At 43.1% G+C, this 16909-nt stretch overlaps 2 protein-coding genes across 3 annotated transcripts in view; one reads left to right on the forward strand and one right to left on the reverse strand.

Moving 5' to 3' along the window:
* The first annotated feature begins 4111 nt into the window (after positions 1-4111).
* nmur3 (neuromedin U receptor 3) lies at positions 4112-12100 on the forward strand. 2 transcript variants are annotated; one of them, XM_077007696.1, is made up of 3 exons: positions 4112-4329; positions 7082-8059; positions 9858-12100. In XM_077007696.1, exons 2-3 carry the CDS (start codon positions 7189-7191, stop codon positions 10247-10249), a joined length of 1263 nt encoding a protein of 420 aa, XP_076863811.1. In that variant the 5' UTR covers positions 4112-4329; positions 7082-7188; the 3' UTR covers positions 10250-12100. The 2 variants fall into 2 exon arrangements, with proteins under 2 accessions (XP_076863811.1, XP_076863812.1); XM_077007697.1 differs by lacking the exon at positions 4112-4329 and adding an exon at positions 6653-6752.
* A 1848-nt stretch (positions 12101-13948) lies between these two features.
* The window catches only part of lactbl1b (lactamase, beta-like 1b), an 8031-nt gene continuing 5070 nt past the window's right edge, over positions 13949-16909 (reverse strand). The window contains exons 5-6 of the mRNA XM_077007695.1: positions 15910-16015; positions 13949-14927 (exon numbers count right to left, since the gene is read on the reverse strand). Of these exons, the coding sequence (XP_076863810.1) occupies positions 13949-14927; positions 15910-16015 (1085 nt within the window). The remainder of the gene's footprint in view (positions 14928-15909; positions 16016-16909) is intronic.

Here is a 16909-nt window from a genome sequence, read left to right on the forward strand (position 1 = left end):
ACACACACACACACACACACACACACACACACATAGACACCCACACACACACACACACACACACACACACACACCCACACACACACACACACACACACACACACACACACACAGACACCCACACACACACACCCACACACACACACCCACACACACACACACACACACCTACACACACACACACACACACACACACACACACACACACACACACACACACACACACACACACACACACACACAGCTGACTGGAAGATGAGAAAACATAAAAACATGTTTTCAGCCTTCAACGCCAGTTATTCGATGGTAAACTAATCAAAGGGCAGATTTTGATGCGGCTGCTTGGTTTCTTTTCTAAAGCAGAATCCTGAAGGCGCTTGTGTTAATGTTCAGCAGGACTGCACTGGTCACCAGCAGCGCTTACCTTCACCCTCACATTGTTTTGCAGTCCGAATAACCTTTAACACACACTGCATTGAGCTAACCCTGGGGTTTATTAACAGTTATTGCCGTGGTGACACCATCTCAGACATCAGCAAACTCTGGAGGCTCAGGTGGTGTGATGGAGGGACTGGGTGAGTCAGAAGTGTTTGAAATCTCTTTCTAGGCACATGTGGACGTGTTAGCACTTCCTGGGTCATGAACCCACTCCTATTACCCCAGACAAGGTGTCCAAACCTGAACATGTTGCTCTTTCATTTTAGGGCTCTCAGATGTATTACCACGTTCAAATTGTTCCTTTTTATGGGTTTGCAAATGTGTCACCTCGCATGTAATAAAGCTGCTGGTTATTTAAACGTTACTTGCATCCGATTGTCTCATCTTTCATGTACTGGCATGTCTATGGAGTGAGATTGTTCTCTTTAATATGAGAGTGCAAAGATAAGGTTAAATCGAGCAAGTCAGACACATTGAGCACGCAAAATCAAGAAAACTGAGCAAAAACAGTGACAGGGAGAGCAGTGAAACAAGAATTGTATGGTTAAGTGCACTCACTTCATTGTTTTCAGCGCGCTTTTCAGGAATTCATCTACCAAGCCTTGATCTGTGACGCATTTACACATGTCATCATGAAGCGAGCAAAAATTTTAGAAGCAAGCAAAAAACTGAAACACGCGCTGAAAACAGTGAAGTGAGCGGACTTAACCATACAATTCTTGTTTCTCTGCTCTCGCTGTCACTGTTTTTGCTCGGTTTTCTTGATTTTGTGTGTGTCTGACTTGCTGACTTGATTTAACCTTATCTTTGCGCTCTCATATTAAAGACAGTAATCTCACTCCATACATGTCCCATGCGCGCGCGCGCGCGCACACACACACACACACACACACACACACACACACACACACACACTCCTGAAACATGCCTACATCCAATGTAATAATGATAGTAGCATACCACCATATTTCCTCTATGTACACACATCAATAATTTTCACAAGGTACTAGAGTATTAGGGGCAGTCATGGTCTGGTGGGTACGGAGCCAGTCTTGTGACTGGAAGGTAATGGGTTAATGTCCTATGCCCTAGGCTAGGGGTGCCCATTGATCGTGATCAACCGGTCGATCGCGAAGGAAGTGTGGGTCAATCGCGAAGGAAGTGTGGGTAGATCACATGACATTAAAAAGTAGTGAATGAATGATAGGCTATCGTCCATCTGCACTGACGGTTGTATTTTGATTGACATACATGGTAGCCAATCTGACGTCTAGGGTTTGACACACTTAACCCCAAATCCTTGCCAGGCTAGGGCTGCCCACCACTCTGGGCACGTGTGTACTGTGGCCCCCATCTTAAAGGAAAGGGAAGACCACCTTCACTTTGGAGGGTTTAAATGCTGTGCCTTTTTCTCTGGCTTGTGTATCACACAAAATATGAAAAGCCTAAATTGTTTTTTCTAGTACTTGGAAAGCCTTACGCTATTTCCGTTCACTCTACCTACACAAAGCCGTCCTCCACCATTTCTGCTCTTTCCTCGTTTTATTCAGGCCATAGATTACAACTGCACGTAGGCCTATTTGTATTTTTTGGGAAGTGTGCATGGATTCGCCTAGTTAGCTATATCTGTTCGTCTTTTTAAAAATCTGACTCTTTTACCAGTTACAGAATCCGCCTCAGCTGCCGTTACAGACAGACCGAGCAGATGTAACGGATGACCGTCGCAAGCCAAGAACTTCACTAAATGAAATTTGGATCGGGGTACCGATCGGATATTTTATCAATGAAAAGTTGATAAATCCCTCAGAATGCTTAGTAGATAGTCGGCATAAAAAATGATCATAACATGGAAGGCTTTTAATGTCTAAAACGTTTTTGACTATGCTGAATCAGAAAATGACAAAATTCACTATTACAAGAGTACTATTACCAGACTACCTCTAGAAATTAACTATTGCTAAAGGATGGAGAAGGTTTGTGGGGGTGAGACAGAGACAACAGGAGAGAGAGAACGAGGGAGACAACATTTGGCATTTTGGGGGGACGCTGTCCCCCCACTTATTTTAACAGGTGTTAAAAATATTTTATTTAGTTCATATATTTTTGACGCCGTCCCCCCACTTATTTTAACAGGTGTTGCTCTTGCTGAGACTGTTACGCGTTAGTAATTCGCCAACCACTGGCGATCGATCGATTGCGATATAATACTTAATTTGTGTTCAACAACTGCCCCCCCCCAACAACTTACACTCGCCATCCCGCCACACCCAAGTCGACCCCTCACTTATTTTTTTAGGACTACACCACCAGTGATGCCGGTAACGTTACTTAGTAACGCGTTACTGTAGTCGGACTACTTTTTTCAGTAACGAGTAGTCTAACGCAACTACTATTTAAAAACTAGTAGTCAGATTAAAGTTACTTATCTAAAACATCGTGCGTTACTATTTCTGCATTTCGGGGGAACGTAGGTTATATTTATTCATTCTTATTTTTTGGCTACACGTTTCTTACGCGGTTACGTCATCTCTGCTCTGCGGCGCCAAAGTCAGATGGAAGGAGAGGTTCGCCTTTAGCAGCTGGAAATACAGGCATTATTTTGATTTTATTTCGGCTAAGGAAGACAACATTAAGGTCCGTTGTACACGCTGTCCTGGCGACAGAGTGCTGTCTACTTTCAAAAACACAACGTCAAACCTGAAAAAAAAAAAAAAAAACCGGGGCTTGGCGGCGAACGTAAATTGTTACCGGGCGGGGTGTAAAATTGACTAAATTCAGTATTATATCGCGATCGATCGATCGCCGGTGGTTGGCGCCAGATCGAACTAGTAACTCATTGAATCATAGATGTGGATCAGAGGTAAATAAACTGGATTTTTTTTTCGGCGTGAGATATCGGAAGTGTGGCGTAAGCGTGTGAAGACAGTCAAATGCGTGTGTCTCAATGCGTGACAGTTGGCAACCCTGTAAGTGGGCGGAGTTGAACAGAAAGACTGTCTTATTTATTTATTTAAAAAACATGTAAGCCTATTTCAAGAAAAAGTTTACAAATGCCAGTGTCATTTTTGATGTTCCGGTTAAAATACATGTCAATAAAGTGAGTATTGGCAGAACTGGTAGTCATTTTCATGTTATAGGGGCGGGGGATCAGCCTCTGCTGAAAGTAACTAAAAGTAATCTAACTTAGTTACTTTTAAAAGCAAGTAGTCAGTAACTTAACTGAGTTACTTTTTAAAGAAGTAGTCAGTAGTCAGTAGTCGGATTACTGTTTCAAAGTAACTATGGCAACACTGTACACCACTGATTATCAAAGACCGTTTTTGTTCATTCACAAGTTGTTTTCTCCTATTAAAACACCAGATAAAATGCTAGCTTCTGGAACCAGAAGTAATGCTGTAAGCGCTCGCACGTCCTCCTGTAGTGATGTAAAAAAAGATTTGTACTTTTTGAAGCCTCACAGGAAACGCACAAAGAAAGTATTTGATTTTATGGAAATATCACTATTAATTTTATGCACAAATATTTCATTATTTTAGTTTGCCAGATTTTATTTATATATTTTAGCAATTCCCACACCAAAGCAGAACGCTTAAGGTAAAAAGGAGGCGGAGAGCGCGCGCCTGTTATCCAGTCAGCGGGAGGTCTGGAGCGCGCGCATGTGGCACGCCGATCACAGCCGCACTAAAACTGCACGCGAGATCACTATTTGCGAGCGGGACCATTATTTTACTCATCTGTGCGCATCACCTGCTGTGTTTCGTTCATCAACTCATCGTGGTCTAATGCCGTTTTAAAGACAACTGGACAGAAAAAAAGTTAAGCATTTTGCTAGGTGTTTATTATTTAATTTAGGATGGGATGCGATTCGTGGCTTTGGACAACGTGGAAGAGGTGCGTGTCTTTTAAATAATCTATACGAATATCTAGTGTTAGTTTGTTGAAAAGTTAAATATGTTGTTTGTGAAAGATAAAGCCTTTTGTTGTGACAGTGTATTTTTCTCCACGCTGACAACGCTTCTATTTCCAGTGGGAAATCAGTACTTCTGTAGCTCACGCGATTTGGTTCTCCACGCGGGGAGTTGAAACGATTGTATGATGTCGGTGTCTCATTATGAGACAGAAATGTAATAGTGTAGAGCAGCCGATGGCAGTAATCCTGTGAGTTGTGTTTCGGTGGGAGGTACCGAAATAGTCATTTCAGTTAGATTATTTGTGACTTTATTACAGAGATACCACTAAACCTAGTAACATTAAAATCCTAAAAAAAGTTTAGGTCATCTTAGCCAATGTAAGGCAAACTGCAGCAGTTCATCTACTGTACTGACGGTTTTTGGTATTTAATAATGAGAGACCATTATTAACACCTGCGTGTATTTCAGCTGTAGGAAATCTCGACTGAATGTATTGTTCAGTGTGGTTTGAGCAGGCAGCCTGATTTCACGCGCCTCTAGTGCTCTACGCCCCCCACTGAACAACCCCCACCGTGATGACACTTGGCACCAATCACACCCCAGCGACCAGCAGGCTTTGATGTGCCTGCTACTGTGTCATTCTATTAGGGTGATGAAATATGGTTCACTTGTAAAATAATTAAAAAAAAAAAAAATAAAATAATAATAATAATAATTTTAAAAAGAAGCTTCATATCCAGTGTTTTTGAAATATAACAAATTAAACAGCCAACAGATGAGAGAAAACTAATAAAACAGCCATTTCCTTAACCCAAAGTTTGGTATGACCCTGAACACTGATACAGGAAAAGGACTGTGTATATCATATAATTCAAATGTCACCAGAGGAATGACACATGGTCGTATTAGGACCTTAGTGATCTGTGGTAACAAATAAAAGATGAATACTCCAGTCATATGCGCTGTAAGAGAGATGCTAAAGACAGACGATGTAGGATAGTTTTTGGTACAGTAGTGACACTAGGTATTGTGCTAGTGTGTCTGAAGCAGACACACAAATGTGGATATAAATCTCATATGTTCTGCCTGAATATTTATTTTTAAACGTGAGTGTGAGCAGAACACGTCTGATGAAAGAACACATCTGATGAAGAAATGGCCTCTGTACACATTTATCTCCCAGTGATGGTTTTATTAAATATCACTGATGTAGCTGAAACTTTAAAATGACTTAAACAACAAGGTGAGTTGACAAACTAAAAGTTACATGAGAATTGAGTGTGGATGAACTACTCAGTTTTGCACATAGCTTCTGTATTTGAATCCACACAGAGGCTTCCATTCAATGTAATGATTCATTTAAAATTTGTTTTCCTTGTTTACAAATACTTGACCAATGTAGTTCCAGCTACAGTAGGTCTTCTCAGCCCTTAAGAGAGCCCTCTCAGTAACCCAGCACTCACACACACACAACACAGAATTCAGGTCTGCATCTACACTCAGATCTGTATCTACACTTGGGTCTGTATCTACACTCAGATCTGTATCTACACTCAGGTCTGCATCTACACTCAGATCTGTATCTACATTCAGGTCTGCATCTACACTCAGATCTGTATCTACATTCAGGTCTGCATCTACACTCAGATCTGTATCTACACTCAGGTCTGTATCTACACCCAGGTCTGTATCTACACTCAGGTCTGTATCTACACTCAGATCTTTATCTACACTCAGATTTGTATCTACACTCAGATCTGTATCTACACTCAGATCTGTATCTACACTCAGATTTGTATCTACACTCAAGTCTGCATCTACACTCAGATCTGTATCTACATTCAGGTCTGCATCTACACTCAGATCTGTATCTACATTCAGGTCTGCATCTACACTCAGATCTGTATCTACATTCAGGTCTGCATCTACACTCAGATCTGTATCTACACTCAGGTCTGTATCTACACCCAGGTCTGTATCTACACTCAGGTCTGTATCTACACTCAGATCTGTATCTACACTCAGATCTGTATCTACACTCAGATTTGTATCTACACTCAAGTCTGCATCTACACTCAGATCTGTATCTACACTCAGATTTGTATCTACACTCAGATCTGTATCTACATTCGGGTCTGTATCTACATCCAGGTCTGCATCTACACTCAGATTTGTATCTACACTCAGATTTGTATCTACACTCAGGTCTGCATCTACACTCAAGTCTGCATCTACACTCAGATCTGTATCTACACTCAGATTTGTATCTACACTCAGATCTGTATCTACATTCGGGTCTGTATCTACACCCAGGTCTACATCTACACCCAGGTCTGCATCTACACTCAGATTTGTATCTACACTCAGATTTGTATCTACACTCAGGTCTGCATCTACACTCAGGTCAGTATCTATAATCAGGTCTGCATCTACACTTAGGTCTGTATCTACACTAAGATCTGGATCTACACTCAGGTTTGCTTCTTCCAGTCTTTTAGGGCTGTGAACCCTGTCTCCTGAGCTATGGGAGATCAGAATTTTAGAGTGTTATGTCCCAGTGGTAATCTGTGAGGAACTCAGAATACTATTATTCATAGTCTTTCTGTTTTTTGTTAAGTCTGTGAGAGATCAGTGGTGTGATGCAGGTGTATATTCTGAACACAAATGATTATTGTTGCTTTGTAGACATATTGTGGTAAATAAGTTAATTCTGTTCAATCTGTTTTCCATAGGCTTCATTATACTGAGAATGAAACCCAAAAACCATAGCCATTGGTTTTTATAGCAACTTCCAAGGATTTGTTTCATGAGTAGAATCTTGTGGATCTCCTCCTAAGCAATGTCCTTAAACTGCTTTTGTGATCCTTTTCTGAACGGATCAGAATTTGGCCTTGCTCTGTGCAACGTCACCCCTTTCAACCACAGTGGCAACAGCAGTGGACAATGCCAGCTGCTGACGCTCGACGACGTTCTCTTAAGGCTTCTTGGGCCAAGGAGATCCCCCTTCTTCCTCCCAGTCACTCTGACATATGTCTTTATTTTCGTCACTGGGGTGGTGGGGAACCTTCTCACTTGTACTGTGATCACCAAGCACAGGAAGATGCGGACTCCCACCAACCTGTACCTCTTCAGTCTGGCCGTGTCTGACCTGCTGGTCCTCCTGTTCGGTATGCCCCTGGAGATATACGACCTGTGGCAGAACTACCCGTTCCCTTTCGGCGAGGGCATCTGCAGCTTTAAGGTCTTCTTGTTTGAGACCGTTTGCTTCGCGTCAGTGCTTAATGTCACAGTTCTGAGCATCGAGCGGTACGTGGCTGTTGTCCATCCTCTGAAGACCCGCTACGCCATTACCAACAAGCACGCCCAGAGGGTCATCGGTGGGGTGTGGGCCATGTCCTTGGTCTGCGCCATTCCCAATACCTCTCTCCATGGTCTCCACTACCACTACCTGCCCGAGAAGGTGTTAGAGTCAGCCACCTGCAACCTTCTCAAACCACAGTGGATCTACAACGTTGTTATCCAGGTGACCACCGTGCTCTTCTACTTTGTGCCCATGGTGGTGATCAGCGGGCTGTACCTGGTGATCGGGCTGAGGCTGGGGAGGGAACATCGGCAACAGGGCAGGAATCCCAAGAAGAACCACAATGCCCATCCCAGCTGGAAGATTCAGGTGGAAAGCAGTCGCAGGAGACAAGTCACCAAGATGCTAGGTGAGTCACTAGGCTATGGCGTCCCCGTGTGTCAAACAGGGACATATGTTAGTGATTTGATAGTGCCAGTGTGACAGTATTACCCTCAGGGTAAAATGTGTGCTCTGGATGCCGTTTTAGTGAGGTGTCTCTATGGTCTGCTGCCCTCAATCGATGCTACAGCTCTGAACATGCAGGGCCGCTGGGGTGCCATCATTTTTGCACCAGCTGCATTTCCAGTGGTTTGACTAGTCAACCTTAGGCTGAAAGCTGATGTATATTCACTTTGGTGGATGACCCGATGTAATTTGAAATGAATGAATGTTCGATTTATATAGCGCCTTTCAAGATACCCAAGGTCGCTTTACAATTTATTTAACTCAGGTACAAGACTTACACAACCAATCACACACCGGCAAGAAGCAGCAGCCAATTGCACACAACATGCTCTCCAGCAGAAGTCACAGCCCCCTGGGGGACTGAATGGGATGAAGGAAGGGGAGAGAGAGGACAGACCCTAGTGACAGGGCACCATCCACCACTGGGCATACAAGCACACACACACACACACATTCATGCACACACACTCAGATTGTTGGAGACATGCAGACACATGTACACTCAGGGGAAAGCCAGTTTACCTAACCTCCATGTTTTTGGTGGCCTGTGGGAGGAGGAAACCGGAGACGCCAAAGAAAACAGACACAGACACAGATATAACATGGACACGTCACTCATATAGAGAATTGCCCCCAGTGCTGAGCGGCAAACATGCTAACCACCAAGCCACCATGTTGCTTGTAGCACATTCTAGTTTCCCGGTCATACAGTACCATTCATATAGCATAATGTACGAAGGCTGACGCTGTCCTCTGACCATTTTAACAGCATGTACAAGTGTTTTGGAGCTAGCTGAAACACCAGCTAACCCCATGGGTAAGTGTGCTAATTTGACTTCTGTGCACACATCCTATTGTACTAAATGAAATTCTGAAATGGATTCTAATTCTAATTGGAATTATTTCAGACAGGAGATTTTCTAATATCTTCCCTCATATTCTACTGAGGCAGCTAGTTTGAGGAGAAATTGCAACCAAATAACTGCAGTATATTACTTGTCATGTAAGAAATTGCACTCTTCGGGATTGAATAGGCTTTTAGACATCACAGAACACTTGATCATTGAACTGGGGTTACATATGTTTAAACGCATAAACATGAAATAGACACATTAAACTGACTTACTGTCAAGGTCCTATTTTTGGAGATGGGCACATCTCCAGATAACAAGCCTGTTATTTTATCAACTATTGAACCAAAGACTATCACAACGTAAATGGTAAAATGGTTGCTCAAAGAACATGTGAAGAAAGTATCAATACTGGGAAAAATAATGATTTCCTTGTGTGGTTTAAGTGCTAGATCTGTATGCTGTGAACATTCCTCTCCTTCTCGCCATACCTCAGTGTGTCCATATATGTATCTACTGTATAATATAGGCTGTGAGTGAGTGCTACGTCAGTGCTAGATGGAGTTTTCTTTTGACATGGCTCAGAGGGCATGTGGACCATTGGAGCGTGTCTGAATCTCACGAGTCTTTACACCACACTGATCAGCAAGTGTCTTTGACAACACGTTTTTAGAGTCGAAAGCTAAAACTAGAAGAAAAAAAAACATGTTTCTAGGAATGGCTGGAATATTAATGTACCTTATTTTGTCCCTCACATGCCCTCCCCTTCCGGCCTCCTCTCACGTGCGGGCCTCTCACGTGCGGGCCTCTCACATGTGATTCTCTGATGTCTCTTTTCTCTGGTTGCAGCGGTGGTTGTGCTGGTCTTTGCGATCTGCTGGGCTCCGTTCCACATCGACCGCCTCTTGTGGAGTTTCGTCACGCAGTGGACCGACCACATGCACAACGTCTTTGAGTACGTGCACATCCTCTCCGGTGTCCTCTTCTACCTCAGCTCTGCTGTCAACCCCATCATCTACAACCTGCTCTCCACCCGCTTCCGAGAGCGATTCCTCGAGCTTGTGTGCAGCAGTCGGGATTCCAGCACCTCGCCTCCCTACAGTAACAGGCCGTCCTTCCGCAAGGCCCCGCCGGCCACAGCCACCAACACACAAACCCGGGTCAGGGGTCAGACGGACTCTCACCCCGCTGTTATCTACAGCAGGGAGTGGGAACAGGAGCTGGAGACCACGTTCATGTGACACGCCGCACACTTCATGGTGGGCGTCCACCTGCCAGCCAGGGAGAGGCCGCTCTCTTCGCCAGCAAACCTCTTTTGAGCACCTGTGAGCAACAGGAAACACTCTGGTGTCTCGAGTGTTTTAGTGTTCTCAAACACCACTCGCTGGTAATGGTGCGTTCAAGCACATTCTCATTCTAATAGCCTATTACCATTTATTCATGTGTAGCTCATAATGGTGTTGCAAGGATACATAATAGTAAGTATTGTATGACTCTTTGTGGACAGGAATATTAATGTTTGTGCAAAAAAGGACTGATGTGTTATTTGGATTGTTTCATTTAAAACACGGCAAAAAACAAATGAAGGTTTGTTGCCTGTTTAAGTCACAAACCATTTCGGTTTACTGACATCTCTTTATCCCTCTTGTGTTTTAATCATGCACTTTTACAGAGTGTTCTCATTAATATGGTAATGATATTATGAGCAGAATTTCCTAAGGTCAGGTTTGATCCAAGTAGTAGCTGACAACAAGTAGCTGACAAAAGAGTACAACAATTACATTACATGGAAAAAGATTATGTGCCCTTTTAACTGATTCTGACAAAATAAGAAATAAATCAGTTTAATGAATACACTGGGAAAAGAGGCTGAATTGCTTTCATCGATGAAGCATGTGTCACTCTAATGGACTTTAGTTGCCTTGGTAGCAAAAGAGAGTCTTACTTTAGGTCTCTATTCCAAGGAAATGAAAGGGACAGCAAGGCTGTCTGACTCTTACTCTCATCAAGAACACTCGAACGGAGCATTACCAGCCTTCAGCTCGCAAGGACGCTCTCAGCCAAGGACGTGGGGGAAAACAGGGCCACACAGGAAAACAACGAACGAGGTGACCTGAGTGCATAACATGTTTTGGCAAAATCTTTTCTTTCTGAATCATCTGTGGGATCTGGTGGAGTTTTATGGTATGGGTGAATGCTGGCTTAAGAGATGTACGTTTTGGTTTGACGTGCCAAATTGAGCTTTTAAGAGTGAAAAGAGCAACTCCTAAAAGGCATGAGGTCAAATCAACATCATCGTCATCATCGTCATCAAAGACACAGTGAATCAGTGTTGAACCGTGGCGACTCTCAATCTCCTGAGCCGTTCCTGTGTGGATGCTCCTGACTCTCAGAATATGACCATCACTCACACCCTGATGAAACACACACACACACACACACCAAATTTACTGTGCAGTAAGCAGGAGCAGGAAGCCTTTTAAAGCATTGATCCTTCCTGATAAAGACACAAAATACTTTACATGTCTGATGAAAGATAACACCTTTCACAACATTTTGTGTGAAAATCATGTCAAGACAGAATCCGCCGTACTGCACCCAGAGATTATGAGCTGGTTTTTAAATTAGGTAGTATGTGTAAATTTGTGAATTGTAAAACTTGTGCAGTATTGGAGTATATGAAGTAATGTTAGCTGTTCATATGTTCGTAGTGTACACACACACACACACACACACACACACACACACACACACACACACACATAAAATAACAATGTATTTGCCCTTACAAATAAACCTATTTTGTGAATATCAGATATTTTCTAAGAACTTAAATGAGTTGTAACAGCTTGACTGAGCAGGCACAATTTAGGGTTAATAAAATCTAAATGTGTTTGATAAATCAAGGTCCTCTTAGCACACATCAAACACATGACCAGCACTGCTAAACCCCATTTAGTATAATCAATTCATCTCTCAGTTGCCTTAAACTTCGATGTTAGTTAAAGTATCACTACACAGAATATCTTGTATGTCACGTAAATTACCTGTACATTTCTAATTGAAATCATAAATTGAAATGGTTGCATCCCTTGAACTCAATAAACATCCTCATTCGTGCTGACATGTTTTTCTTGGTATATTTCTGATGTGTTCATTGTTTCATCGAACCATTGCTGAAGTGTTACAGAATTACCTAAACAGATATATTGTATTTCATAGACAATATACAGAGCGTATGAAAAAATAAACTATTTTCAACAGATTTCTCCTTTACACAGAGCTGTCATGACATTTTGAGAAACAAAACAACAGCAAAACAAAACATTACTTTAATGAAATGCATGAATGATTTAAGGTGGTTTGTGCCATTTACTCTGACTCAACTGAGATTAATCTATCAAGTTTTCAGAAATATAGTGGTATGATTTCATAGTGAGATCAGTGATTACTTTTAAAGAGTTCTCATTGAATGCAAACATACACATAAACCACCATAAAACAGCATTCGCATATACTGTATACAATAACAAGAATAGCATGTATAGTGGCATGTTTAATGACAACCAACGTATGTACAACTGTCAACGTATGTCAGGAATTTGGATATTACAGCAAAGCCCCTTAAACTAAACTTACTATAGGCAGTAATTGGGCTATGGTCTAATGACTATGGTTACAGTCAGTGAGCTGCTCAGCGGCTCAGGGATGACTGGTTTAGTGTTTTCAGTGTTCTGTCTTGTCAGTCTTGTGGATGTAATGAATGCAAAGAAAGATTCAGCCCCAAACCGCATAGTACCACTTGCTAGGACTGGGGGATCTGTTCCACTCGCTAGGACTGGGGATCTCTCTTGCTCGCTAGGACTGGGGGATCTGTTCCGCTCGCTAGGACTGGGGATCTGTTCCGTTTGCTAAAACTGGGGGATCTGTCTCGCTCGCTAGGACTGGGGGATGTGTTCTGTTCGTTAGGACTGGGGGATCTGTTCCGCTCGCTAGGACTGGGGATCTGTCTCGCTCGCTAGGACTTGGGGATCTGTTCCGCTCGCTAAGACTGGGGGATCTGTTCCGCTCGCTAGGACTGGGGGATTTGTTTCGCTCGCTAGTACTGGGGGATTTCTCTTGCTCGCTAGGACTGAGGGGTCTGTTCCGCTCACTAGGACTTGGAGATCTGTTCCGCTCGCTAAGACTGGGGGATCTGTCTCGCTCGCTTGGACTGGGGATCTGTTCCGCTCACTAGGACTGGGGGATTTGTTTCGCTTGCTAGGACTGGGGGATCTGTTCTGTTCGCTAGGACTGGGGGATCTGTTCTGTTCGCTAGGAATGGGGATCTGTTCCGTTCGCTAGGACTGGGGGATCTGTTCCGTTCGCTAGGACTGGGGGATCTGTTCCGCTTGCTAGTACTGGGGGATCTGTTCCGCTTGCTAGGACTGGGGGATCTGTTCCGTTCGCTAGGACTGGGGGATCTGTTCCGCTTGCTAGGACTGGGGGATCTGTTCCGCTTGCTAGGACCCAGTTGGAAATTTGCTTCCTTAGCTGTGCTGGCAAATCAGCTGTATATTCATTTAAAAATCAAGACACCATTAAGCTTAAAAGTCTGCTTAATAAATATCCATATGATTGTGGATAAAATCAGGCAACTGTACAAATCTACATACTTATTCATGTAGGAGAAAAACTAAGAGATACAAAAAAAAAGATGTTATACAAGGCGCAACTTCTGGGGCCTGTAGAAGATTTTCAAAAAAGGTTCATATTCAAAGTCAAAGTCAAATTTATTTATATAACACTTTTTACAGCACATGTCACAAAGCAGCTTTTGCATGAGTCCAGATCCCTAATGAGCAAGCCTGGGGCGACAGTGGCAAGGAAATTCTCCCTATGCAAATTATAGTTCATTGCAGTTCAACCTCTTTCTTAACAACATTTTCATTGCTAGGACTCTAGTTGGCAAATACGGGCCTACGAGCAATTCGGATCACGTTATATGTGTTCAGACCTGGCGCATCAAACCCGTGTGAAATCCCCCTTTTGTCGAACATATAGAAATTGAACAGCTGCCCATCCTGAGCCTCCAGAGACACAGATGCAGATCCCATGTGTAGGATGCAGGGGTATTCGCTCTCAAACACCACCTTAAACACTCGCTCCATCAAATAATTCAGTTTTATTGTACGGTACGTCTCGGGAATCAGGTCCTCGATCTGAGGTCCATACTGCTGCATGAGAAGAACTCCTCCTGGGCCTGCTCTGATTTCATAGAAGGTGACGTTGGCGTACGTGAAGAACCCGGTGTATGGTGCGGGGTTAGGCGGAGGGCTGAGGATCTGCTTGGCTTCTCGAAAGGCCCTTTCCATGGCTGGTATGAGGTAGGAATAGGCCTTACCCACCACATCCTGGTTCTGGGGCCTGGCGCCTGCCATCAAGACCACCAAGCCCAGCTTGAGCCGCGGGAGCAGGGAGAAGGTGGCGGAATATCCGTCCAGGTCGCCATCTTTCCGGACAAGCTCGTAGCCGAGCAGCTCGTTCACCTCCCACGGTGTCCCAGTGTGGTTGGCGAAGTAGTACTTATCACAGTGGAACAGCGGGGTCAGCATGACCCTGAGGGTGTCTGGCACTAGCACTGTGCGGTGGTACGCCCCAAGCAGAGCCATGGCCAGCTTGGCCAGGTCAGCGGCCGAGGAGAACATCTGCCCCGAGGGGCTATACCAGCCCAGGTCGTACAATGGCGCCACCTTGCCGCTGGTGTACACGCCCACTGCCATCTGAGCGCGCACGGCAGGGGTGAAGTGGAAGCCCGTGTCCTCCATGCCCAGATGGTTCAGGATGTTGTCGGTGATCCAGCTCTGGTAATTCACCCCAACCACCTTCTCAGCCAGCACATGGGCCAGCAGAGAGAAAGCCAAGTTGCTATAGTGACACCTTAGAAAAAATACATGTTGTATACATTACGCTAATGCACATGTGCACACAGACACCACAACATGTTACGGCTTTTCTCAGTCGTGTTGGTGCATTTCTCAAATCTGCTCACTCAACCTCCACATCATCTAGTCATTTTATTAAAGCCATTTCCCAGTCTTTAGAAAGAATCACAAATACTTTAGCACTTCCAAGCCAAACATATACAGTCACATGCTTGACTGTGTACAAGTGTCTGCTGCATCTAACATCATCAACTGCTTATGTCACATTGATTAACATGTAATCTATTAGTCCTCTGTTGAATAGTCTTGCACTACAACACATCTCAACATTTGTTTGTTCATCTGTCAAGTGCATTTCCTCTAGGTTCTCTTCATTCATGTCTTCAGATCTGATGAATTGTTCTTAGGTGGATCTTGACTTTGACTTTAGAAGGGCTGTGTGTGAAGTGTGTTTTCTGTACAGTGTGTGAAGTGTGTTTTCTGTATTGCAGTGATGTGTAATTTGGTCTGTCAACAAACTCAAATAGTAAGACCATAAATATGTATCATATCAATAATGGGCACTGTTGAAAATTATTTATGCCACACAAATTGCAATCTTGTGCATTTTCAATCATGAAAAAATCTTGGGCATTAGAAAACTAAGAGTAACCTTAAGGAACTTAGCATGGCATGGCTAAGCTTTTCTGTCTCATTTATTAACATACAAGGATTTGTTTTTCTTATGGCACTGACATGTTCATTGAAATAATTTCTAAACAATTCACTGACATGTGCATTTACTTTTGAGACACATGTTGTGGGCTTTGAAACGTGATCCATTGTTTGGTGATTAATTAACGATGATTAATTAACAATGATGTGAGTGATGATTTGAGAAATGCATCAAAGGAAATGAGAGCTGGAGGAGTCGAACACAACACATTCTGTGAAATGTACAATGCACAAGCATCTCTCTGCTGTGGTGGATAGAGGACCTGGTTCCTGGGTCTGCAACCAGCACGTCGTCCTGCAGAAGGCTGATGGCAGTCTGTGTCTTGCCTTTCCATAGGAGATTAGTGGCTCGAAGTCGTCTAGGTAAACCTACAGGCGGGATGATATGGTGAGACATTCACCCCACTTAATGATGATTCTGTATGGATTTATACACTATGTATGTTTGTGAGGTTTGGAGAGAGAACAGTGTGAATGATGTTTAAGATGGGGTAAACATGATAATACCTCAATCTTCTGTTTCTTGAGATTAGAGCATATACTTTAGTTGGGTTACAAATCAACATAATTCAATTGGAATCGTAATTATGTAGATGAAGTGTCGATGGAATATGCAATACGTGACAGTTATCTTGAGACGAATATTCATTTGTAGAAAGGGTCTTGACTATTTCTTCTTGGGGAAACAAAGCATGATTGGATTGTAATGTCAACCATTATAATCATGGAAACTGCTATCTTAATTGCCTGCAGTAGGCAAGGGGGAATTCAGAGGAAACTCCCACTACTCTGAGAAACTCCCTTTCATCTGAGAAACTCCCACTCCTGAGAAATGGTGTCTTCTCTACATCAGCCACTGCACGATCACAGGGAGCTTGAGCACCTCTGATTAAAACCGTGATTCATGCCATTTGTTGTTGATTGTAGAATATTCAGCTCAGTTCTGTGTAGTGCTTCTACAACAGGTGTTGTCACAAAGCAGCTTTACAGAAATCAGCTTTACAGAGAATCCATGGCTACATCTCCACAGAGACAGCCAAAAGTGACACTGGCAAAGAAAAACTCGCTCATAGCAGGAGGAAGCAAAACTCAGAAGGGAAACATTACTAAACACACAACATTAATACACGTTGGAATAAACAATACTTGTTTGTGATAAAGCTGTAAGAATAATGAGTTGTATATCCAATACATAATTGGATTAGATTGTTAGTTTCCAAATTCATTAGTCAGAATCAATTAGTCGTTTTAGTCAGAGTGTGC

The sequence above is a fragment of the Brachyhypopomus gauderio genome, chromosome 1, assembly GCF_052324685.1.
Source record: "Brachyhypopomus gauderio isolate BG-103 chromosome 1, BGAUD_0.2, whole genome shotgun sequence".
NCBI classification, from domain to species: Eukaryota; Metazoa; Chordata; class Actinopteri; order Gymnotiformes; family Hypopomidae; genus Brachyhypopomus; species Brachyhypopomus gauderio.

Excerpts from the sequence above, each read along its gene's own strand:
- nmur3 (XM_077007696.1), top strand. The coding sequence starts at position 7,189 with ATGTCCTTAAACTGCTTTTGTGATCCTTTTCTGAACGGATCAGAATTT. Across the intron at positions 8,060-9,857 it reads ACAAGTCACCAAGATGCTAG|CGGTGGTTGTGCTGGTCTTT; the intron begins GTGAGTCACTAG and ends CTCTGGTTGCAG.